The 21317-nt window shown below is 45.5% G+C and overlaps 1 protein-coding gene across 1 annotated transcript in view; it reads left to right on the top strand.

Moving 5' to 3' along the window:
• Positions 1–925: 925 nt before the first annotated feature.
• Mboat1 (membrane bound O-acyltransferase domain containing 1) overlaps positions 926–21317 on the top strand; it is a 98287-nt gene continuing 77895 nt past the window's right edge. The window contains exon 1 of the mRNA XM_041632999.1: positions 926–1208. Coding sequence (XP_041488933.1) covers positions 1113–1208 — 96 coding nt within the window. The 5' untranslated portion in view covers positions 926–1112. The remainder of the gene's footprint in view (positions 1209–21317) is intronic.

Below are 21317 nucleotides of genomic sequence, written 5' to 3'. Positions count from 1 at the left end.
ACGTGCCTAGGAAACAGTAAACAAAGTTTACAGGAGAGAAGCAGCTCCTGATCAGAGTGAGACAAGCCTAGGAAGCTAGCAGTCTCCAGTGTCTGCCTGCGAGAAGCTGTGGCCTGACCAGAGAAGGTAAAGAAAGATCAGCCTTGGGTGCTGGGAAGATGGCTCAGGACCTAAGAGCATTGACAGACACTCCTGCTGAGGACCTGAGTTCAGGTTCCAGCACCCACATGGTGGCTCACAGTCACCTGCAACTCCATGATCTCTTCTGGCCTCCAGAAGGACACACACATATGTGTAAAGTAAAATAAACATTGTGCGTGTGTGTTTGTGTGTGTGTGTGTTGTGAAACCTGTTATCCCTCACTGGGGAGATGCATACAGGGAAAACTAGGAGTTCAAAACAAAAACAAACAGAGAAAACAAACAATGACGACACAGAGAGAGGAAGAGAGAGAGAAAGAGAGAGAGAGAGAGAGAGAGAGAGAGAGAGAGAAAGGGAAGAAGGGAGGGGGCGGGGGGCAAGAACAAAAGGAATCTGAAGTGGCGTTTTATAGTTGGTGCGCACCTGTAATTCCAGTATCTGGGAGTTCAGGGCTAGCTAAGGCTAGAGGAGATCCTGCCTATAAATAGCAAATAAATGAATCTTAAGAAGTGAGCAGAATGTGGGTGTTGGCTAGCTCGAAGATCTCTCTTCTGGCTTCCGGAACGGCAGCAGGAGCTGGGCGTGAAAAGAGAGCACAGGACACCTCCGCTGCCTGGTAGGAGGGTGAGACGACTTTGGAGGAACCCAGGGCGGGGGCGCACCCCCCTCCCGCAGTCCGACTAACTGGGGAGGCGGCTGGGCGTCTCCCAACCGCCCAGGGCTGGGCTCCGGGGGATCCGCGCCCTGCTCTGCCCGGCTCCTCCTCCGGGGCGTCCCCGGCTTCGGGCCAATGGGCGGCGGGCGGCGCGGAGCGGGAAGCCGAGCGCCGGGGGCCCAGCCCTCCCAGGCGCGGGGGCCCGCAGCGCCAGGTCCGCGCCCTGGAGTTGGCGCCGGGTTCCCACGCGGTCCTTGCGAGCCCTCGGTGTGGCCAGAGTACAGCGCCCGGCAGATAGCGCACCCGAAGATGCAGGATGGCTGCGCAAACGCCCGCCAGCCTCTCCAACCGCACCACGGGCTCCACCTGCCTGCACCCGCTCAGTCAGCTCCTTGGCATCCCGCTAGACCAGGTAACAGCGTCCCACCCACGACCCCGATCCTCGGGCTGGGGAGAGGAATGCTCCCGGGTTCCGCTCAGCCCAGCCCACAGGTGCGAGGGCTTCTTTTCGAGTTGGTCGCTTTTTATGCGTGAAAGCTATCCTTTCACCTAAACAGGCAAGTTGGACTGAAGTTAAGTTTTGGTCTGTGATCGAAACTTCAGTGGTGTGATTCACGAATCCAGCACTTTCCCACCAGTGTACTTAGATCTTCGTGATTTTAAATTTAGGCGATCCTATCTATGTTCAGAATTAAGTCTGATCGAGTTGGGCGTGGTGGCTCACGCCTCTAATCCACGTTCACCAGAGCCTGGGGCAGGAAAATTGCTGCGTGTTGCTGTCTACTTTCTAGGTGACCGAGTGAGACGCCCCAAATCCCAAAACAAAACCAAACAAGGACAAAAAGTAAAAAACCCGACTAACCAGGTGTGTGGGTATCTAGTATAGCATTTGGTGGTGACTTGTATGTTGAGACAGCACCTGGCTCTATAGCCCAGACTTCCTTGACACTCTGTAGTTCAGACTGGCAGCCAACTCTATATTTTGCCCAGGCTGCGCTAGAACTTGGGGCGATCCTCTTGTCTCTTGTTGAGATGCCTCTCAGACCAAGAGGGTCTTTGCTATTCAGTCTTCATTCATCCCTGCTGTGAGAAGCCTCTGAGTTGGGCGGGTTCTTGGGAGGAGAGGGGTTGCGGGGAAATATTTTGGACTGTTCAGGAATTGTCTGCTACATTACAGTTAAAATTGGCAACAGTAACCTGATAAGAAATCTTGCAAAGACAGCCGGGGCTGCAGCTCAGTGGTAGAGCTTGTGGTGTCCGAGATGGTCTGGATGCTGCCCTAGTCCAGGGGGGAAAAATCTTTCTGAGGTGCATGCAGTCTTGCTTACTTCCTTTTGGCGCCTCAGGCTTGTGTAAAACGCCTATTGATAAAAATGGACTTGGAAAGGGCATGTTGGAATAAGACTCCTGCTTTCCCTACTATTTTATTTCTGCTAAAATTTCCCAGTTTATATTTCCCCCCTTTGCTGGATATTGTGGTGCATGCTTGTATTTCCATACATGGGAGACTGAGGCAGGAAGATTGCTTCTCTTAAATGGAACCTCAGCCATTTGTATCAGGCTTTGAGACTTAGCAGCTTCAAGTTGGAGACCAGTCTAGGCCTCGTAAAGAGCACCAACTCAGCCTGGGCTACATAGTAAAACCCTGGCCCAAAAATGCAAAAAGAAAAAAATTTCCATTTCCTTAGATCTGTTTCCTTTCTTTGTTTTCACACTAGAGAGGCCTGTACCTGCTGCCCCTCCATTTGCAGTCCTTGGGCAGTGGTGAAGTTGGACCTGGCCTTTGCATTACTATAGAACCACCCTTATCCTCAGGTTCTACCTGCGCCTTCTCCAGCTGCAAAACTCTGAGAATCAGGAACTTGGTAGAAGCCTCAGATGTTAAGTCAATTTCTCTTTACTTGGGGAGCCTAAGGGATCCAGGCAGGCAGGCAGGCAGGCACAGAAAACAAATCTTTCACCTGGAAACTAAATTTAATTGTTGCGAAATTTCCATAGGATGAGTTCATTTTGCATTGACCGCTCTAGTTCCTACCAGAATCTATTGTAGTTGCATTTTCTGTTTTACAATAATCTATTTACAATAATAGAAAATAATTTCTATTTATTTCCCCCTTTTGTATAGACATAATGGACTGGTGAAGTACTAAGGCAAATTGAGAGGGCAGGTCCTACTGTGTTATTAAGCTTATGGCTGCATCCTCCTGCATCCCCAAGCTCTATAGAGTTTTGGTAAAAGTTACTCTGGTTTTTAGAAGAGATTTATTTTATTAATTTAAAATGTATGTGTGTGCATCTACACATATGTGCACATGCAGGCCCCTGGTGGATATGTGTACACAAGAACAGGTACCCACTGAGGTCAAGAGGTCTTGGATCCCCTGGAGCCGGAATTAAAAGCCACTGTGAGCTGTGGATGTGGGTGTTGGTAACTAATCTGGAGAAGAACATTACAGATATGAATGATTTTAGTTCAAACCACAAAAGAACTCAGATCATCATGGGATGAATGGGAAGTCATAAGGAAAACTTGGCATTTCTGAGATCTTGGGTCAGCCTGCCCAGCAGGGTCAGTCTGAGCAACTTGGTGGAAGAAGTGCCCCTCATGTGACACCTCAAATCACTTGTTTTCGGCCTGGGGGAAAAAATCCCACATCATAACTAATATAATTCAGGACCAAGCTGTGGCCGCGGGTTTGTCTTTGAAGCCTTTCCCCAGTGTCTTAAGATTTCATATCCCGTTCATACTTTCTAATCAATCACATTCCTTCAATTGTCTTCAATCCTGGCTTTCCCGCCTCAAGAAGTTTATCATTGAGGCTGGAGAGATGGCTGAGCAGTTGAGAGTGCTTGCCACCCTTCCAGAGAACCTAAATTTGGTTTCCTTCACCCATATCGGGGAGCTCACTCCCACTGTAATTCCAGCCCCGGGGATCCATGCGTGAATTTTCACACACACAGGTACACACACATACATATAAGACACACATACATAAATCCAAAGAGAGTAAGACTTAAAAGTATATTGTCTGCAAAGCTATCCTCTGTGTCCTGGCTTATGGAGGAACTGTTGCTGCTTATCTGATGATCCTATTTATCTGTTCTTGGGGGCAATAGATCCTAAAGCTTGTGCCCAGTCACGTCTATGATAGACGTCTTTAGCCTTTCTTACAGCTTTTTTTCTTTCTTTCTTTCTTTCTTTCTTTCTTTTTTTTTTTTTAAATAGGGACTCCTGAAGCTATTAAATGTAAACTCTTAATGACAGACAGATAGAGCACTGCAATTCAAATGATGTATAGGAAATGGGAATGACTCGGAGCTTCCACAGCGTGGATAGGTTTGCTGAAACTGTACTGTGAGGTCCAGAGAGATAGCTCAGTGGGTTAAAAGGCACTTGAGGCTAGTCTAGTCTGTTGACTTGGGTTTAGTCCTAGGGACCCATGTGGTGAGATGAGAAAACCTACTTCTGAAAGATGTCCTCTGACCTCAGCATGTGCATAACATAAATTATGTGTATATATACATATATATATATAATATTTGTGGTATATCTGTTTTAAATTCTACAGGAGTCAGTATATGGTATATATATGTGTGTGTATATATGTATATCATACATTATATATATATCCCCAAAGACTAAACCTGCATTTTTAAATGAGACTTGTCTATGTGGACTTGGAATTATCTAGACACTAACCTTCAGTTACTCAGGATAAATTAGGCAAGAAATTCCCCTGTCCATTTGCAGGGAATAAGGAGTGGAGGCTGAGGGCTCGTGTTCTCTGCAGAGAGTTTTGGCTGGAGTGTGACATGATTAACTCTAGACTGAACTGCAGCTCCATGTTTACAAGGCAAGGCTGACGCAGCCTCCTGGACACCGGAGTTCTGACATTATCATTCGGTTGGTGTTTCCCCGTGCTTTGTGTGTTTTTATCAAGGGCCAGTTCAGCCTTAGACCGTAATGCCTTGTCCACCCACCTACCTTCCTTTCTTCCTTCCTTCTTTCCCTTTCCCCCTCCCCCTTTCTCTCAATTTATCATCTATTGAAAAACAGACAGACTAGAATAAGAATCCAGGAAATGATTCTGATGTTAAAGTACCCAGGGTTTAGGAGTTTAACATAGGTCTGTGATCCCGTTTAAAAGAGAACTCATGGGATTGGAGAGGTGGCTCAGTGGTTAAGAGCATCTGCCACTCTAGCAGAGAACCTAGACGTGGTTCCAGCACCTATACAGTGGCCCGCAACCATCTGTAACTCCAGTTCCAGGGGAACCCGACTTCTTCTGACCTCCGAGAGCACTGGGCATGCATGTGCTATACATACGTACATGCAGACAAAGCACTCATATGCACAAAAATAGATCTTAATTTCCTTTTGAAAGTGCACGTACGAAGGCCAGCCTTGGAGATCTGGCACTAGGCGAAGGGTGAAGGGTGACAGAGCAGAAGGGTGTGATGCTGAGATCTGTGACCTCAGGTTTCCTTGAGCTTTTGGTCACCTGGCTGAAGTCCTTGGTTACGCATGGAAAACCCAGGTTCTGTTCTTATCTAAATCTTGCCCTGCGTTAGAAGCTCGGCTCACATTCCACAGCCGTTGTTAAATACATTAAATATTTATTTAATCCTGTTAGTACCAGGTACTTGGCTGTGTGGTGATGCGAAGTCAAGGTCCGCACTGTCGAAGTGTGCACGCAGCAGCAGAGGAGAGGACCACACAAGTAAACAGGTGGTGCATACTACAGAGTTCATAGCTGGCACCTCAGGAAGCAGAAAGAGAAGTGCAGGACATATTTGACTCCTGTTCAATTTACTGTATACACACAAGACCCTGGGTGAAAGTCACCTTATACTGTGACTTTGCTGGGTTTGCAAACTTGATTTCAAACTCAAGTTTTTTCATGGTTTCAGATTTTGTCCTAGTTCCTGGGGGAATTTTAGATGCCTAGGAAGGGTCTGTTGTTTATAGCAGTAGATACCACTGTTGGTAATTATTAATTCAAGTTCTATGCAAAGAACAATTTTTGATTTTGTGATTTTTGGCTTCAGGGATTAAACTCGGGACCTTGAAAACTGCCAAGGAGGTGTTCCCAGCCCAAGATGCTTGTTTGTTTGTTTGTTTATTTTGAGATAGTAGTTCTGGCTGTCCTGGAACTTGCTTTGTAGTCCAGGTTGCCCTTGAACTCACAGAGATCTGCTGGCCTCTGTTTCCTGAGTGCTGGGATTAAAGGTGTGTGCCACCGCGCCTGACTTGGAACCTTGCTTTTAAAGGGGACAAGAGGTTGGCCTTTTGGAAGAAGGGACCTTATTCTAACACCGCCATTGCCATTATCTGTACAGTCTCCAGACTGTGACCTGAGTTTGCTACAGCTCACCTCAGCTCAGGAAGGGTGTGAGCACCCATTAGGACACAGAGCATCAGTCAAGAGAGTCCCCCACCCCCAGATCCCCTCCTCTCCATCCCTCTTCTTTCCCTCCTTCTTGCTTCTTCTTTGGCTTCAGTCAGTTTTGCAAAGTCAAACCTCTTCCCCGTTCATATTCTTGTCATTGTTGGATGTCATAAACGATCGGGTTACAAGAGATTAATCTATTAGACCACAGACGACAAGAGTCAAGTTTCTGTTGGCTCCCGAGGTTTTCCAGAGTCATGGGAAGAGCTGATTCAAGCAAGAGTGAAGTGATGCTGACCCTAAACGTTCATTTTCGGTAAGGCAGGATGTGTTTTCAGAGTGCCATCTCCTTAGCGCTTGTTAGCAGTGACCCATCTAAGCCAGGCGTGCTGGCTCACATCTGTAACTTCAGCAGTTAGAGGCTAAGGCAGGAGGGCTTCTGGGACGTGCAAGTCCATCTGGTTTATAGAGTGTGTCCAAGGGGAGACACTGAATGGTTAAAGTGTCAAAGGATGGTCATATTGCAGTCATACAGGAGGTCGTTGCTGAAGGAGGCAAGGATGCAGGGTGCAGCGGGGCTTTGAGGAAGGGCGAAGGTCTAGAGCAGTGGTTCTCAGCTTTCCTATTGCTGCAACCCTTTCGCACAATTCCTCATGTTGTGGTGACGCCCAACCATAAAATTATTTCCTTGCAAAAAAAAATATTTCCTTGCTACTTCGTAACGGTAATTTTGCTACTGTTATGAATCATAATGTAATTATCTGATAGGTAGAATATCTGATATACGACCCCTGTGGAGGGGTTGTTCTACCCCCAAAGAGATGGTGACCCGAAGGTTGAGTCCCACTGGTTTAGAGCGCTTATTAAGGGAGTGTATTATTTACTTTTCTCATCTCGGTGACTGGATACTAAATACTTGAAAAGAAGCAACTTGTGAGAGGAAAGACATGTTTTGGCCCATAATGTGAAGGTATAGTCTGTCGTGATGGGAAAAGTACGGTGAAGGGAGAGGCCTGTGGAAGCATTGGGTACCGAGTGTCATGGTGGGGGAAGCTGGTGATGGGAGAGACCCGTGGAAGCAGAACTCACGGTGGTTGATTCTTCACATTCACCGGGCTTGGGAAAGCAAAGAGAGAACAGGAAGTGGCGCCAGACTGTCAACTTCAGGACCTCCCCATTCAGCATCCCATTTTCTCTAGTAAAACCTCACCTTCCCAAGATTTCAAACCAGTGCCCCCTGCTAAGGACCAAGCATTCACACCTAAGAGCCTGTGGGAACACGACACTTCCAAATCATAAAGGGGGGGGGATTGGAGAAAGAGTTCAATTTAGTGGACTACTACATAAAATCAACTCACTGGAGATTAAGTGTTCAGTTGTTTACTGTGTGTGTGTGCACACGCCCACACGCACCGGCATATACATGTCTGTGTGTGGGAACCAGAGCACAGCCTCCAGTGCCATCCTCAGGGTTCCATATACCTCCCTGAGACAGGGCCTTTCGCTGGCTTAGAGGTCACCGTTTAGGCTAGGCTGGCTGACTAGCGAGTCTAGGAATCCTCCTGTCTCTACATCATCAAGGCTGTACTTAATAAAGGTGCTACCGCACCAAGAATGTTTACATGGCTGCTGGGAATCAAATTCAGGTCCTAATGATTGTAAGGGACGTGCTTTACTGACTGAGCCCATCCCTCTGGCCATCCAACTTTCAGAGCGTGAATCTCACGTTTGCACCTCTGTCAACAGCTCTTTCCAGGAGCAGTGTTTTCAGAGAAGGCTGTTGCAAAGTTAAGCAGGGGTGCTGAAGGATGCTGGCAAGTGGGTAAAAGTGCTAACAGAGAGAAGGGAGCTATAAAGGGGAGGGACTCCAAGGATCAGGTGCAGAGCAAGCTCCAGCTGGGGGCTGGGCTTCTTGAGTGGAAGGTATCTGGGTGACAGTGCCAGGCAGGGTGTGGACATGGAGGTCAGGGTAAAAGTCGGGTCACCTGTGCAAGCTCCAGGTGCCAGGGAGCTGATGGACTGCCCTCAGGGTCGAAACTGTTCATGTGTATTTGGGGCTTTGAGATGGAGAAGATAACGAGATAGGTAAGATCTCAGGACTTCCGGAAGGTTTTTGGCAGTGAGAAGAAAGACCCAAGGACGATGTGTCCTGCTGTGCCAGCCTTCCTGCATGCATTATTAGCTCACTGAATGCGCACGGGGAGAAGTCTGGAAGGAGAAGGGGTTTTGCGGCTTGGTGGAAGAAAAATGATCCCAGGCAGCAGTAGGGTTTGGGGAAAGCACTGACCCTTTTTTGGTTAAATAGGAGCCAAGTGAGGTTAGCAGCGGGAGGCCGGTGGGGAGGTGAGTCACCAAGGAGGAAGTCAGGAGCAGCACACTGGTAAAGACTGAGAAGGGGAACCCTGCCTGCTGAGTCTGAGGTTAGGCTAATGGGACGGTCTAGGGCGGTGCAGGTGTCTCCCTGAAGCCCCAGAATTCAACGAGCCCAGTGACCTACCTCTGAGGTTGCAGTCTTTCCTAGAGCAGCACGTGGCTGTGTCTAGAAAGTTCCTCTGTGCTTCTGAAGAGATGGCTATGGGGGGGGGGGGGGAGAAGGCGGCTTTTGGGGACAACTAGAGAACCCCATGTGGGTGTGTTAGAGCCACATAGGTGCAAACTTTATACTCCATGCTGTTGAAGAAGACAAGGCTGTGGGTTTGGGGGTATCCCTCACTCCAACCCTCTCCTTTTAGAAAGGACCCTGTACACATGGAACAGAAAGTCTGCACCTCGGGTCTCCAGGATGTCCCTCATATAGAATATTGGTTTATGCCACAGTGTGGTGGCCTGAAGTGTGACCATGCATTTCCCAGCATTTGAAGCAGGGATCCTGGGACTTTAGCATTCCTTGTTGTGGACAATAGGTGGTCTTTACATCTTGGCCTCAACTTACCTATCTGGCTTAATGACCTTATCAACTCTACATATTGAAGGCTTGTACTGTGGGTGTCTAGCCAATTGTTATAGATATAAGATTTCAACCAACCAGTATGCAAAACTAAATAATCAAATAATCAAAAGGCAGGGGCTGAAGAGAAAGACAGCTCACTTTATAAAGGACTTGCTATGCAAGCATCAGGACCTGAGATAGATCCCAAGACCTCTTGTCAAAAGCTGGGCACACTTGTAATCTCAGTGTTAGGGAGGCAGAGAGAGGCAGATCTTTGGGGCTCACTGGCCAGCCAGCCTAGCCCAATTGACAAGTCTTAGGACTTAGCGAGAGACCCAGTCTCAATAAGCCCGACAGCTTCCAAGGAACAATACCCAGGTTGACTCTTGGCCTCCATATGCACACCTGTATGTGTGCACATGAACTGGAATATACACCTCTCCCACATACTTCAGAGGCATTCCCCAAATTTCAGATGAAAGAACACATCCCAAGGACTGGTAGGGCTTGTCTGTAGTTTTCCAGGTAGGAAGGGAAAGAGGCAGGGTTTGAACCTGTGCTGTGACTGAAGACTTTGTGACATCACCACACTGTGTCCCAGCCACACTGATCCATCTTCTCAGTGGATGGTTCATTCCCTGTCCTTCCAATGTCTTCAGAGCTTCTAGTTTCTGCACACACACTTCCTCCCCTGGCGCTTTATGCCTGTCCTGTGCCTTCATGTCTGCCTTGGTCCCATGGTTCCCTCTCCGCCAGGGCCTGGGAGACCTTTTGTTTTTTCTTCATGGTTCTTCTTTTTGTGACCGTCGTGATTTTTATACTTAAAAATTTATACAGATACTTGAGGACTGTTCGGCTAGGCCCAGCATCTTAGATTTTGAAAATAGGCTAAGTATGAATGAGAATATAGTCTCCTGATTACATAAAGGAATAAAAGACAGGATGTCATCCTGTATTAATAGTTACATTCATAACTAAGGTATATTTGTGTTAAAAAATTATGCTGGGTATGGTAGCATATACTTTTAATCCCAATACTTGTGGGGCAGAGACAGTGGATCTCTGTGAGTTCGAGGCCAGTCTGGTCTACATAGTGAGTTCCAAGACAGTCAGGTCTGTATACAGAGACACCCTTACCCCTTCTCAAACAAAAACAAACAAACAAACAAACAAAAGTCCCAAGCCCAAACAGCAACAACAAAAATTATAATCTTGTCCCTGACAAATGGGGGATATTGTTGCAGCTGACACTCTTGTAATTTACATAAAGTAATCACAATAAACACCAAGTATCATTTCCCTTGAAAGCTTCAAATTATAAAATAAAGTCAGTATTTTGCTTCCGGTTTGGGGTTGAACCCAGGGCCTTGTGAATGCCAGTTAAATGCTGTACCCCCGAGCCACATCTCTAACCCCTACTCTTTTGATTCTGCAGATACCCCTTTCCTTATTATAGTACCACCTTCAGGAAGGCATCTGTAGGCACGCATTTATTGTTCCGTGTTTCCTGCCCCGCCCAACACCGAAAGACTTCTTTTAAAAGTTATGCATTGAGTACTTGAAGTACACCTTGCTTTGTGCGAAGTGCAGGGATTAACGTGGTCATTGCCTTCCAGGAGGACCTGTAGATGCTTGCTCAGCTGCCATCTTGGCATGTCTGTTGAAGTGTTCAGTATTGCGAGCACTGTGTGCTTTAGGCCTTAAGGTCTCAGATGCTCTGGGCAGCCTCCAGTGCTAGAAGGAATGCCACTGGAGAAGGACTGAGAAAAGAGGAATTTGTGGGGGAGTTCGGGGCTAGGTGGGACAAAGCAGAATATTCTAGACAGAAGCAGTTTCAGCACAGGCACGGAGACTTCAAAAAGAGTCGCATTCTTTGTGGGTAGTGATCACCATTCCAAAACAGAATGTCAGCAGACTGGCTTTAAAGACCCGATTGTCTTTTCTTAGTGGTTTAGGAATCTGAACTGGACAGAGGAGGTGGCTTTACAGGCAGAAAGGCGAAGAGAAGCAGAAGCAAGGAATGAAAACAGACACTTCATGTCAAAGTTATTTTTCAGGGCTAGTGAGATGGCTCCGCAGGGAAAGGTGTTTGACACAAAGCCAGACTGCCTAAATAAAGTTATCCTCTGATGGCTGTGTGTGTGTGTGTACAACCAAATAGAAAACTCAAAATTACTTTACCTTACAAGGGGGGGACCCCCTTGCCAAGTAGCTTAGACTACCTTGATGGGAAGGTCTATTTGTTTTTTCTTTGAGAGCTCTCACGTAGCATGGGGTGACTTCAAACTCACTGTGTCCTGATGGTGACCTTAACCCACTGATCCTCTTGCCTCTACCCCCAGATTACTAGGATTATTAGGGGTTCACCACTATGACTGGGTTGCTAGGAACACAGGGAATCGAACTTCACGCGTGCTAGGCATGTATTTTATCTATGGAGCTATTCTCCCAACCTCTGGGGGACATATATAACATCGCTTGCTGCAGGCTCTCCTTTAAAAACAAAACAAACAAACCCATGGGTTCATTTTGAGGTTGATTTTTGTGTGCGTGGCTCCTCACACCAGTGACTCTGGTCTGGTTTATAAGAATCTGGGTGTAAGAGCAGAAGCTGATTCTCGACAAAGGACTCCAGTCATTTTTTATTGACTTCAGTGGCACCTTTGTGTGCTTACACAATGTAGGAGTTAAATATATGCTTGTTGGGTTGTGATGGAATTTTATTTACATTCTTGGCCTGGAATGAATAAGTTGAAATAAGTATGGGAAGCAGGTCTTTTTTTTTTTCTCGCCAAGGGTGTTAGGCCTCTGTATTATTTAGAGCCTGACTTTCATGCTGAATAGATCCGTTTCTAATTTCTGCTTCCATTACTGATAATCTAATTATGCCTAATTATAACATACTCCATTCCTGTTCTCATTGTCTGGAGTTGAAGTCCTGTATCTGGATATGGCTGTTGGTTTCTGTATTGTTTCTGGATCAGTTGTCTCTGGTTTGTGTGTACAGACAGTGTCTAAGGCTTTTCTTTTTGTGTCTACAGTCAAATCACCCATAAAAGAAAATCATTCAAATATTCCGTATCATGGTCCTTGAACTCAATAAGAGAACTTGGAGGGACAGACAGATTATACTTGAAGAGATACAATCTGCAAACAGCTTTGGTAGCAGCAAATTTGTACAAACTCAGTGTGTGTTGTTCAGAAAAGAGATTTTCTATTTAAGCAAGTTGGGCCTCCGAGTAGATAGATACAGGAAAAACTTCCTTCAGTCCAAAGGTAATTTCTAGAAATTTTGCCAGGAACACAAGGCTACCATCCCCCGGGGCTGAACTGCGATGACCCCCAGCTGACTGAACTCTTCATTAACCTGTTTCTAATGTGCTTCCAGTTCTGTAAAAAAAAAAAAAAAAAAAAAAAAAAAAAAAAAATGTGGGCTTGGTGAATCATTGACCAACTTCCTTGTAATACCCGAGCTCTGTTTGTAGCATTGCTTAAGTTTCCAGCGGGTAATCTCTTGTGCGTTTGTGACCCTATCTGCCTTAGGTAGGGGTTGGAAAGTCTATACTAGCATTAACACAGGTTAAAATACTGAATTCCGATTTCTGGGCTGAGCAGATGGAGACACCCTCTTCTGTATGTTACCACTGCCTTCCGTCTTCAGGTTTAGTTTACCTACACAACACAGAACTCTGTGCTCAGGAGCCGGTCAAGTGTGGAAAAGAGCAAGGGAGCAAGTGATGGGGTGCGTTTGGTTTTAGCTTGTTCTAAACTCTCATTGCACCAGGGGTTAAGGTTAAAAATGCTCTCCCGGGTTTCTCCTCCTCTGCTTGGTCCTTCCAGATCATTCTGCAGCTTCAACCTGTGGCAGGTGACTCACAGGGATGACTCCGCCGTGGTATCCAGAGACAGGGGCTGCAAAGAGGAAGGAACTCACCAGATCCAAAGGTCATGCAGTGAAGTCACCTGTCCCAATCAAAAACTCTTTGTTCCTAAGACATTTTTTGTCCCCTCAAAATTCTTAGCTTTTACTCTTTTGTTTACTGAAGCCAGGGACAATAGGTTCTAGTAAGTATCTTTCTTGTATATTAGATGTTTTATCGTTAACCTTTTTTTCAGTTGTGGGTGAGTTTTGAGAATTAACCTTTCTGTCAGCCATGGTTACTCATGAGTATTATTCAGGCATTCTAGAGGCTGAGGCTGGAGTTTGATGCCAGCCTGGGATACGTTGTGAGTTCCAGACCAGCCTTGGTGCAGAGTGAGACACTGTTTCAAGACAAAACAAATGAACAAATAAACAAAATATTAATTTTTAGACTAGGTAGCGTATATACTTGGTTTCATACACATAGGCAGACAGAAGGACGGAGAGGGCAAGCCAGTCTCTCTACTGGTCCATTTCCCAGATGGCTGTTCCCCCTCCCCATGTTTCAGACATAATCTGCGTCTACATGCACCCAGAATTTTTGTCTGCTTTCTGCCCACAGAACAACCTACAGTTCTTCAGTTTGTTCTCTCTTCTGCCTTGTGCTGCTCCCCCAACTAACCCTTATTTCTTAAGAACTGATTCATATCAGCCTGCGGAGCCTTGAAGATACCTGGCCTCCTCTGTGCCCTTTCTGTTCCTTCTCTATCCTTTTGCACACACTGACCTCCTGCTGTTTGGGTGAGAGGGGTGGGCATGGTCTCTGATCACCTGAGCTGGGGATACAGAGAGTCCGGATAACCCCTTCAGGTGGAGCTCTGAGAGGAAAGTCTTGTTTCCACTGCTCGCCTCAGATGAGGGAAGTGAGACATACATGGATCCGGTATCCCCTGTGCATGGGGAGAAAACGACTCCATCTTTAGCACTTGACCTGGAAGCCCTGATAATCCACACCCACTGGAGGTGATGCTCTTTACAATGATTATTATTTGGTGAGGTGCATTCTCAGAGGCATTCTAGTATCCTGTGCATGCGTGGGGTAGATGGAGAAGTCTCCTAATCTTTCTCCTTGCTTTTTCCAAAAAAAAAAAAAAAAAAAAAAAAAGACAATCCAGTGGCTGGATTTTAGCCGAAAGCTGAGAAGCCATGCAAACTAGACTCTCTCAGCCCAAGCTGTGTGATTTCAGTATTGTCAATGGAATCAAGGAAGGGTTGATGTTAGGTGCTAGGGAAGGACTTTTTGAGAGTTAGGGTCACCCCACAAACTAAGGACATACCTTTATTTTTGTTTCTACTTTTCAGGGGATGTGGCTGAAAGGTCAGAGCGGTACATTTTATATCTTAATTCTTTCCCCCAAAGGGAAGAGGTGCATGTTGGTGTATGTTGGCCTTTGTGATTGTAGAATCCCCTAGTTAGAGTAAAGGCGGAATATCCTAGCAACGTCCATGCTGCTCTGGAGAAGAGTTCATGCAGAGAACAGTTTTTCACTCCTGTCTGTCAAGAGTGAGCTTTTCATCCTCTCCTTCATGTGAAAGGAACACTGACTGGCCTTGTCTCCTGACAATAGTTGTCAATTTACCAATAGGTTATTTACCAAAAGGGAAGAGAACTCATATGGGTAGACTGTGTAGGGAATATTAAATTAATTGTTTTCTTAAGTTTTTTTAATGTGTGGAGTATGAGGTGGACTTTACAAAAGCTGAACTTACCGCCTTATAAACATTTTGCAGTCTTTCCTCCTCCTCCTCCTACTCCTCCTCCTCCTCCTCCTTCTTCCTCCACCTCCTCCTTCTTCTTCTTCCTCTTCCTCCTCCTCCTCCTTCTCTTCTTCTTTTCCTCCTCCTTTTCCTTCTCCCCTTTCTTCCCCTCCTCCCCCTCCTTCTTCCTCCTCCCTCTTTTTTTTTTTGACAGAGACTCTTGTTTCCTAAGCTAGCCTCAAACTTGATATGTATGTGAAGATAGCCTTGAACTTCCAATCTCTCTGTTTCCACCTTTCCAGGTCCAATATTACAAGCTTGCAACACCATGCTTGTCTTATTTGATGCGGGGGTTCAGATGCTGAGCCCTGTGCATGGTAAGCAGCACCACCAAGCAAGCTACATCCTTAGTCCATATTCTCAGGTTTATGGTCAATTTTCCACTTTACAAAAAACTTACTTTGCCATATTTTTCATCTTTCCACTTAAACATTTAGAGTGTCTTTAGAGATGGCTTTATTTGACTCCAGTTTTGTTGTCTTAGTTTATAAGATAATGAGGTTGTAAATGAAAAACAGTCATTTCATCAAGATATAAGGCGGGGCCCTGACTCATGGTAACGAATAAGGAATTATGATGGCGTATCTTAGCTAGTGGAAGTTATAGAGACAATTTGAAGGAAAGCAGTGTGTTATAAAGTAATTTAGAAATGAACTACTCATGGCTTTATCAGAGTTGTAAAGCTACTTCCTGTGTACTTGGGAACCTTCAAACACCTATTAGTCTAAAGTAATGTGTGTCTCGGTTTGGTTCCACATGGTAGCTTTTAAAAACATTGGAGACATTAGAAGGAAAATGACTCTAAGAAAATCAGGCTTGCCAAAGACTGCTAAACCAAAGGAAGTGGACTAAGTGAGATGGTTTGACAAAGAAGGGTGCAAAGCCATGTGATCGTGGAATAGTTACCAGGAAGACCTCAGCATGCTGTTTAGTCAATGAGACAGGGTGGGGTATTAGTGTGTCAGGGTGGGGTATCAGTGGCTGGGTGGGGTATCACTAGGCAGGGTGGGGTATCAATGGGGCAGGGTGGGGTATCAGTAGGCAGGGTGGAGTGTCAGTGGGGCAGGGTGGGGTATCAGTGGGGCAGGGAGGGGAATCATCAATGGGGCAGGGTCTGGTGTCAATGAAGCTCATTTCCTGAAGAGGACCTTGAACATGGAAGGCAGCTTCTTTGTTCTGCTAACTTTAAAGGAATTCTCTTCTGCTCCTGAGAAAGTTCTATCATCATTGCTGTATTTATAAAAACTAAAAATAACCAACAATATAATGTAACTATTAAAAGAGCCACAGAGTCTTTTTAGTCTTACTAATTCCTCTATTGATATACTTTCTGTGCTTTGCTCATAATTCACCTATTTTATCTGTTTTAATGTACTCATGAGGATGCCTAACCATTGTCATAGTCAAATTCTAGAACATTCCATCCCCTCTGAAAAGAAGCCCGACCTCATTATTCTCCTGGTTCAAGCATACCCCGCCTCTGCCTTTCCTTTCTCCCAGCCCAGGCAACACTATTCTGCACGCCCACACCATGTCTAAAGGGACTTCAGTGGGCGTCACTCTTCGTGGCTGGCACCTTCACTCCCAGGGTGATTTTGGGCTGCGTCCTTATGCTCTGTTTGAGTTCGTCTATGGGGAGTTTTGAGATCCAGGCTTACAGGGCAAACCTTTCGATAGACTTTGGGTTTACTTCTGCCAGATACTCAGGGGATTTCTTAGAATTGGCACATTTAAGCAGCCTTTCTTACATGTTTGTATGTGCCCACACATCAACTGTCATCCTCAGGTGAGTCTTTAGATTGTTGTCCCTACCCGAAACTAAGGCCTGTATACGCAATATGTGGGAGATGGTTCTTTGGTTCTTCTCTTCTATTGGGTGGGTCCTGGGGATTGAAAATGAGGTGGTCAGGGTTGGTGGCAAGTGCCTTACCCACGGAGACATCTCACTGGCTCCAAGAATACTTTTTTGTACTGGATCAACTGTGGATGGAAACGACCAATTCATCACTATAAACCCATGCTTAGCTTAATATAAATACAGAAAGTTACAAAGAAGAAAATATAACTATTTGAAGATTCAAAGGTTAGCACACACATATTTCCTTGGTCTGTCAGCTGAGTGGTCTATAAGAATTCAACTCTCCCAGCAGTGGGTGCTACTTAAGCCTAGATCCTGGTCCCTAATGTCATTCTCTATCATAAGGAACTGGAGTCCTTGGAGAAATGCTTCTCAGGCTTAACTGTGAAATATGTAACATGAATCTGAAGTTGTTTGTAGTTCCAGAAAGTATAGAAACACCCAAAAGCATTTGTCCCTGTCCCCCAATAAAATAAATTCATACATGAAAGTGGTCTGTCAAGTGGTCGAAGTTGATCTTTCTATCAACTGTCTATATTTCTATCATCTATCTATAATCTCTTATATGTCTGTTATTTATTATCTGTCTGTCTACCTACCTTACTACTTATCTACTTATTTTTGGTTTTATTCTCAATCGTAGAATGAGGCAACTTCTCATTCCATAAAATTGAATATGAATTCCTTCGATTTCTGACAAGGATTTCAATTTTTCGGGCAGAGCTCTTTAGTCACACATAAACCAAACCAATAACATTCGCAGATCACTTTATCCACTTCCCTGAAAGGCAGGCCCAATGAGACAGTGTTTGTCTGCTTGGCATTGCTTGTCAGGTTATCTGAGATTCTCAGCTCATAAAGCAGAAATGTTTGCTCTGAATCTCTCCTTCAGAGGGTTCAGGTTCCCTGGTCATGTTCCTCTGGGGCTCTGGTCTCACTGTGCGTCCTATTGTGCATTTGGCTGAGGAGTTTCTGCCTCCCTGGCCGCCAAGAGAGGCAGGAAGACTCTGGGTTCTCTACATCCTCTTCAGGGGTCTAACTACTTCTTTCATTGGGTCCCACCTTTAAAGGCTCAATCGTCTTCCCATAATGCTCAAGGCTATGGACCAGGTCTTTAACACATGGGCCCTTGGGACCCACTTAAGATGGAAACTATAGATGATAGAATACTAGGAAAATAGCTAATGAATTAGCATTCGGTTATTGTGTGTGTGTGTGTGTGTGTGTGTGTGTAAGGTAGGTAGAGATAATTTCATTGTGGTGCCTCTTAAAACTGGCGTGGGGCTTGATGGGGAAACTCGGTGGTAGAGACCTTGTATGAGCAACTTTGTTTTTTTATGTTTTGCATCGTTTTTTAAATTATTATTATTTTTAGCCTGTTCTTTTTGGACCCAGTGCAGGAGGCTGGTTTCAAACAGTGATCCCTGTAACTGCCATCTAATTGTAACAATGTGTCAAGACAGTTCATCCATCGGTTGTGGTAAGCACAGTCAGCTCGGGACAGACGTTGACAGGGTTGAGTGTGGGAGCTCTATCACTGCTGTGCCCTTCTCGCTCTTCTGAGATTTGGGTAAAGCTGACACTGACGCCTTTTAACTATGACCTTGGCTTCTTAGTTTTTATTTTTCTGATGAGTATCGTATTTACCATACTGGTGGAAATAGAATTAGGGCCGTGTTTTGGGGGGACTTTCCTTTTCCCTCTCCCCTCTTTTCTTTTTTCCCTTCCTATCTACCCTTCTTCCTTCTCTTCCTTCTTTATTTCTTCTGCCCTCCCTCTCTCTCTCCATTTCTCCCATCCATCTCCTGTTTCTCTTCCCATTCTTTTTCTATTTTCCCTCATGCTGATGATTAAACTTAGGGCACACACTAGACAGTGCTATCCCACTGAGCTATATCTCCGGCCTCCAAAGAGTTTTCTGGTTAAAAGATTGGAACATGAATATGCAATTATATCAGTTTGCAATCGTGCTTGGCTTTATTTCATCTTACAGTTGGCTTTATTAGAATCTTCGCATACTTCTTAAGTCATTTCTGTGAGGATGTGAGGACTTTGACTCATCTTAAATCTTCAGGCTCCTGATTGGGTAATCTTCACCCATGAACAATTGTTAAGTAAGAAAATACTTCTCTTTCCCTAACCTCAACAGAGGCCCGCCCAGACAACCCTTCCTGCATCTCACAACTCTCTAAGTTTTGACCTTGGCAATGATCTCAGAGTGTTGCCCCTCCATTCACCATTCAGTCTCTCTTTATCATAGAATGCTTTAAGTGTGTGTTGTTCAAACCACAGGAGTCCGTGCTGTAATCTACTTGTAAGCACCAATAGGCCAGTCAGGTGACTTTGACAACTGTTCCATCCCTTGTAGCACAAAGTTGCTAAGATAGCCAAGAGTTTCATGACGACCCTTGACACTCTGCCTGTTTCTTAACTGACACTGATGTGTTACTGGTGTTTAAGAGAGGTGAGAGGTCAGAGCATTCTGATTGGTTAGAGTTCCCTTCTGTGTAGACTTGCTTCTGAGCCCCTAACTCCCACCCTGGGGTGCAGGAATCCACCTCTCTGTCAGACTCTAAAACATGCTACTTGTGTAATCCTGGGCTTGACTCTTCCCATCTTTGGTTTCATGAGACCTTCTGCTTTTTTTTTTTTTAATTTAATGCGTATGTGAGTACAGGTGCCTGTGAAGGCCAGAGGCGTCTGATGCCCACGGAGCCAGAGTTATAGGTAGCCATGAGCTACTGAGTGCTTGCTGGAGCCTACCTCAGTCCTCTGCAAGGGCAGTACGCTCGTTGCTGCTGAGCCATCTCTCCAGCCTTGGCACCTTCCGCTTGTAGCAGAGGTTGCTGTCCGTGGGGACTCAGCTTTTCTAACACAAGGGATTTGAAGTGGCAAGCTGAAGGAATGAAAGGAGGCGAAACTTCAGAGTCAGGCTGTGTAATGGACTGGTGCATGTCCTGTTGAGATCTGCCCGTGACCTCACTTGATCAGCGATGGCAGTTGTAAGAATTGGCTCGTGTTGATTTCATTCTAGACCTAGAGGCAATGTTGATTCGTACAATCCATCCAAACTTTTGGGGCCTCTCTTGGTGTGGTGGCGCATGCCTTTAATCCCGGACTCAGGAGGCAGAGGCAGGTGGATCTCTGTGAGTTTGAGGCCAGCCTGGTCTACAGAGCTAGTGCCAGTACAAACAAGGTCAAACAGAGAAAGCCTGTCCGGAAAAACCAAAAGCCAACCAACTAAACAAACAAACAAAAAGAAAACAAAACAAAAACCCCAAACTGAAAAACAACCCTCAGGGTCTGATCTGGAAAGTGAGCATGTGGTACCTACATCAAGGGGTGGCTGTGATTTCAGGTGGTGTGGTGGACTCTTGCTTGGGAAAGCTTAGTTTAGTGAACTCTTTAGTCATGCTAAGACGTGTCTGAAGGAAGATGGACAGGAAACTATTCGACCTTGAACCTGTATCTTTGAGGAACATTGTCAGAACAAGGGAATGGGTGTAACAGGTCCATGGGAAGAGGAATGTTAGAATTTCCTGAGAAGAAATTTGTTGGGGTTGGTGGAGAAGGGAGTTTTGTGAGCACAGATAATTGCTGAGTTCAGAAGGGGCTGAGGAGAGACACAATGACCGGACCCATCCCAGGGACGCCTGATGGCTTCAAAGAAGAAAGATGAAGATGACAGGAAGGGCAAGAGAGATTTTTAAAAATGCTTTTAAAGGTAGAAAGGAATTGGCTATATTTGAAGACAGATGTGAAGAAACTGCAAAACCTGAGAAGCTGTAAGAGACAAAATGAAGTTAATCTGAAAAGGACAGACATGGAGTTTGATGGGCTGAACTCACTGGGAGGAGGTTGGGGTTGGAGGTGGGCTAGACCTCTTCTCCCGAGCTGCTTACCACCACAGCCTGCGGGACCTTCTCACACTGCTTTCTGCACCTCATCCTCCCGAGAGTCTTAGAAGCTGCTTGGGATGCACTGGGAGTTGTAAGACCCAACAGCTTTTCCAGGTCACAATAGTCTGAGCTTTGTACAAAGGGTTATTTGAGCTTTTACCCCTGGAGGGGTATGTTCTAAATTTTTCCTCACTTGGAAACTTCCTGTCTGCCATAGCAATTTGGCAGCTTACTATTTTCAAGGCTGAACCAGTCTCTGAATTGTAGGTCTGTGTTTGGTTTTCTTTACTGTTCTCAGCCTGCCATTTAATCCGTGCCTGCCCTTGAATCCTCCCCTAGACGAATCTAGCCGAACGTAATTGGTTCGTGGGCTTCTCACCTTTTCATAAAGTGTGCCAGCTCCTTCCACCCTTTTTTTTTCCTTTTCTCCTGTCTTTCATTTCTTCTCTCCTCACTTTTCTTTTGGATGCATTTCTGGTAGCCCAGGCTGACTTCAAACTTGCTATGTAGCTGAGGCTGGCTTTTATCTTCTGTCCTTCCTGCCTTCATGTCCCAAGTTCTGGGATTACAGATGTGTGCCACCATACTTGGTCAGTGCTCCAGTTTCCACTGGCCTTGAACTCACAGAGATTGCCTACCTCTGCCTCCTGAGTGCTGGGATTAAAGGTGTCCACTCCCAACACGCAGCCCTATTATCCTTTTTATACTTCTTTCACAAATGAGTCCATTTAATGGCTTAGTGAATGAAAAAAAAAAAAAAGAAGA

Source organism: Microtus oregoni, unplaced genomic scaffold, assembly GCF_018167655.1.
Source record: "Microtus oregoni isolate MIOR12 unplaced genomic scaffold, Mior012 000042F_ref0000377, whole genome shotgun sequence".
In the NCBI taxonomy this organism is placed as follows: Eukaryota; Metazoa; Chordata; class Mammalia; order Rodentia; family Cricetidae; genus Microtus; species Microtus oregoni.
The sequence above is the reverse complement of the archived record's forward strand: the minus strand, read 5'-3'. Positions and strand labels throughout refer to the sequence as shown.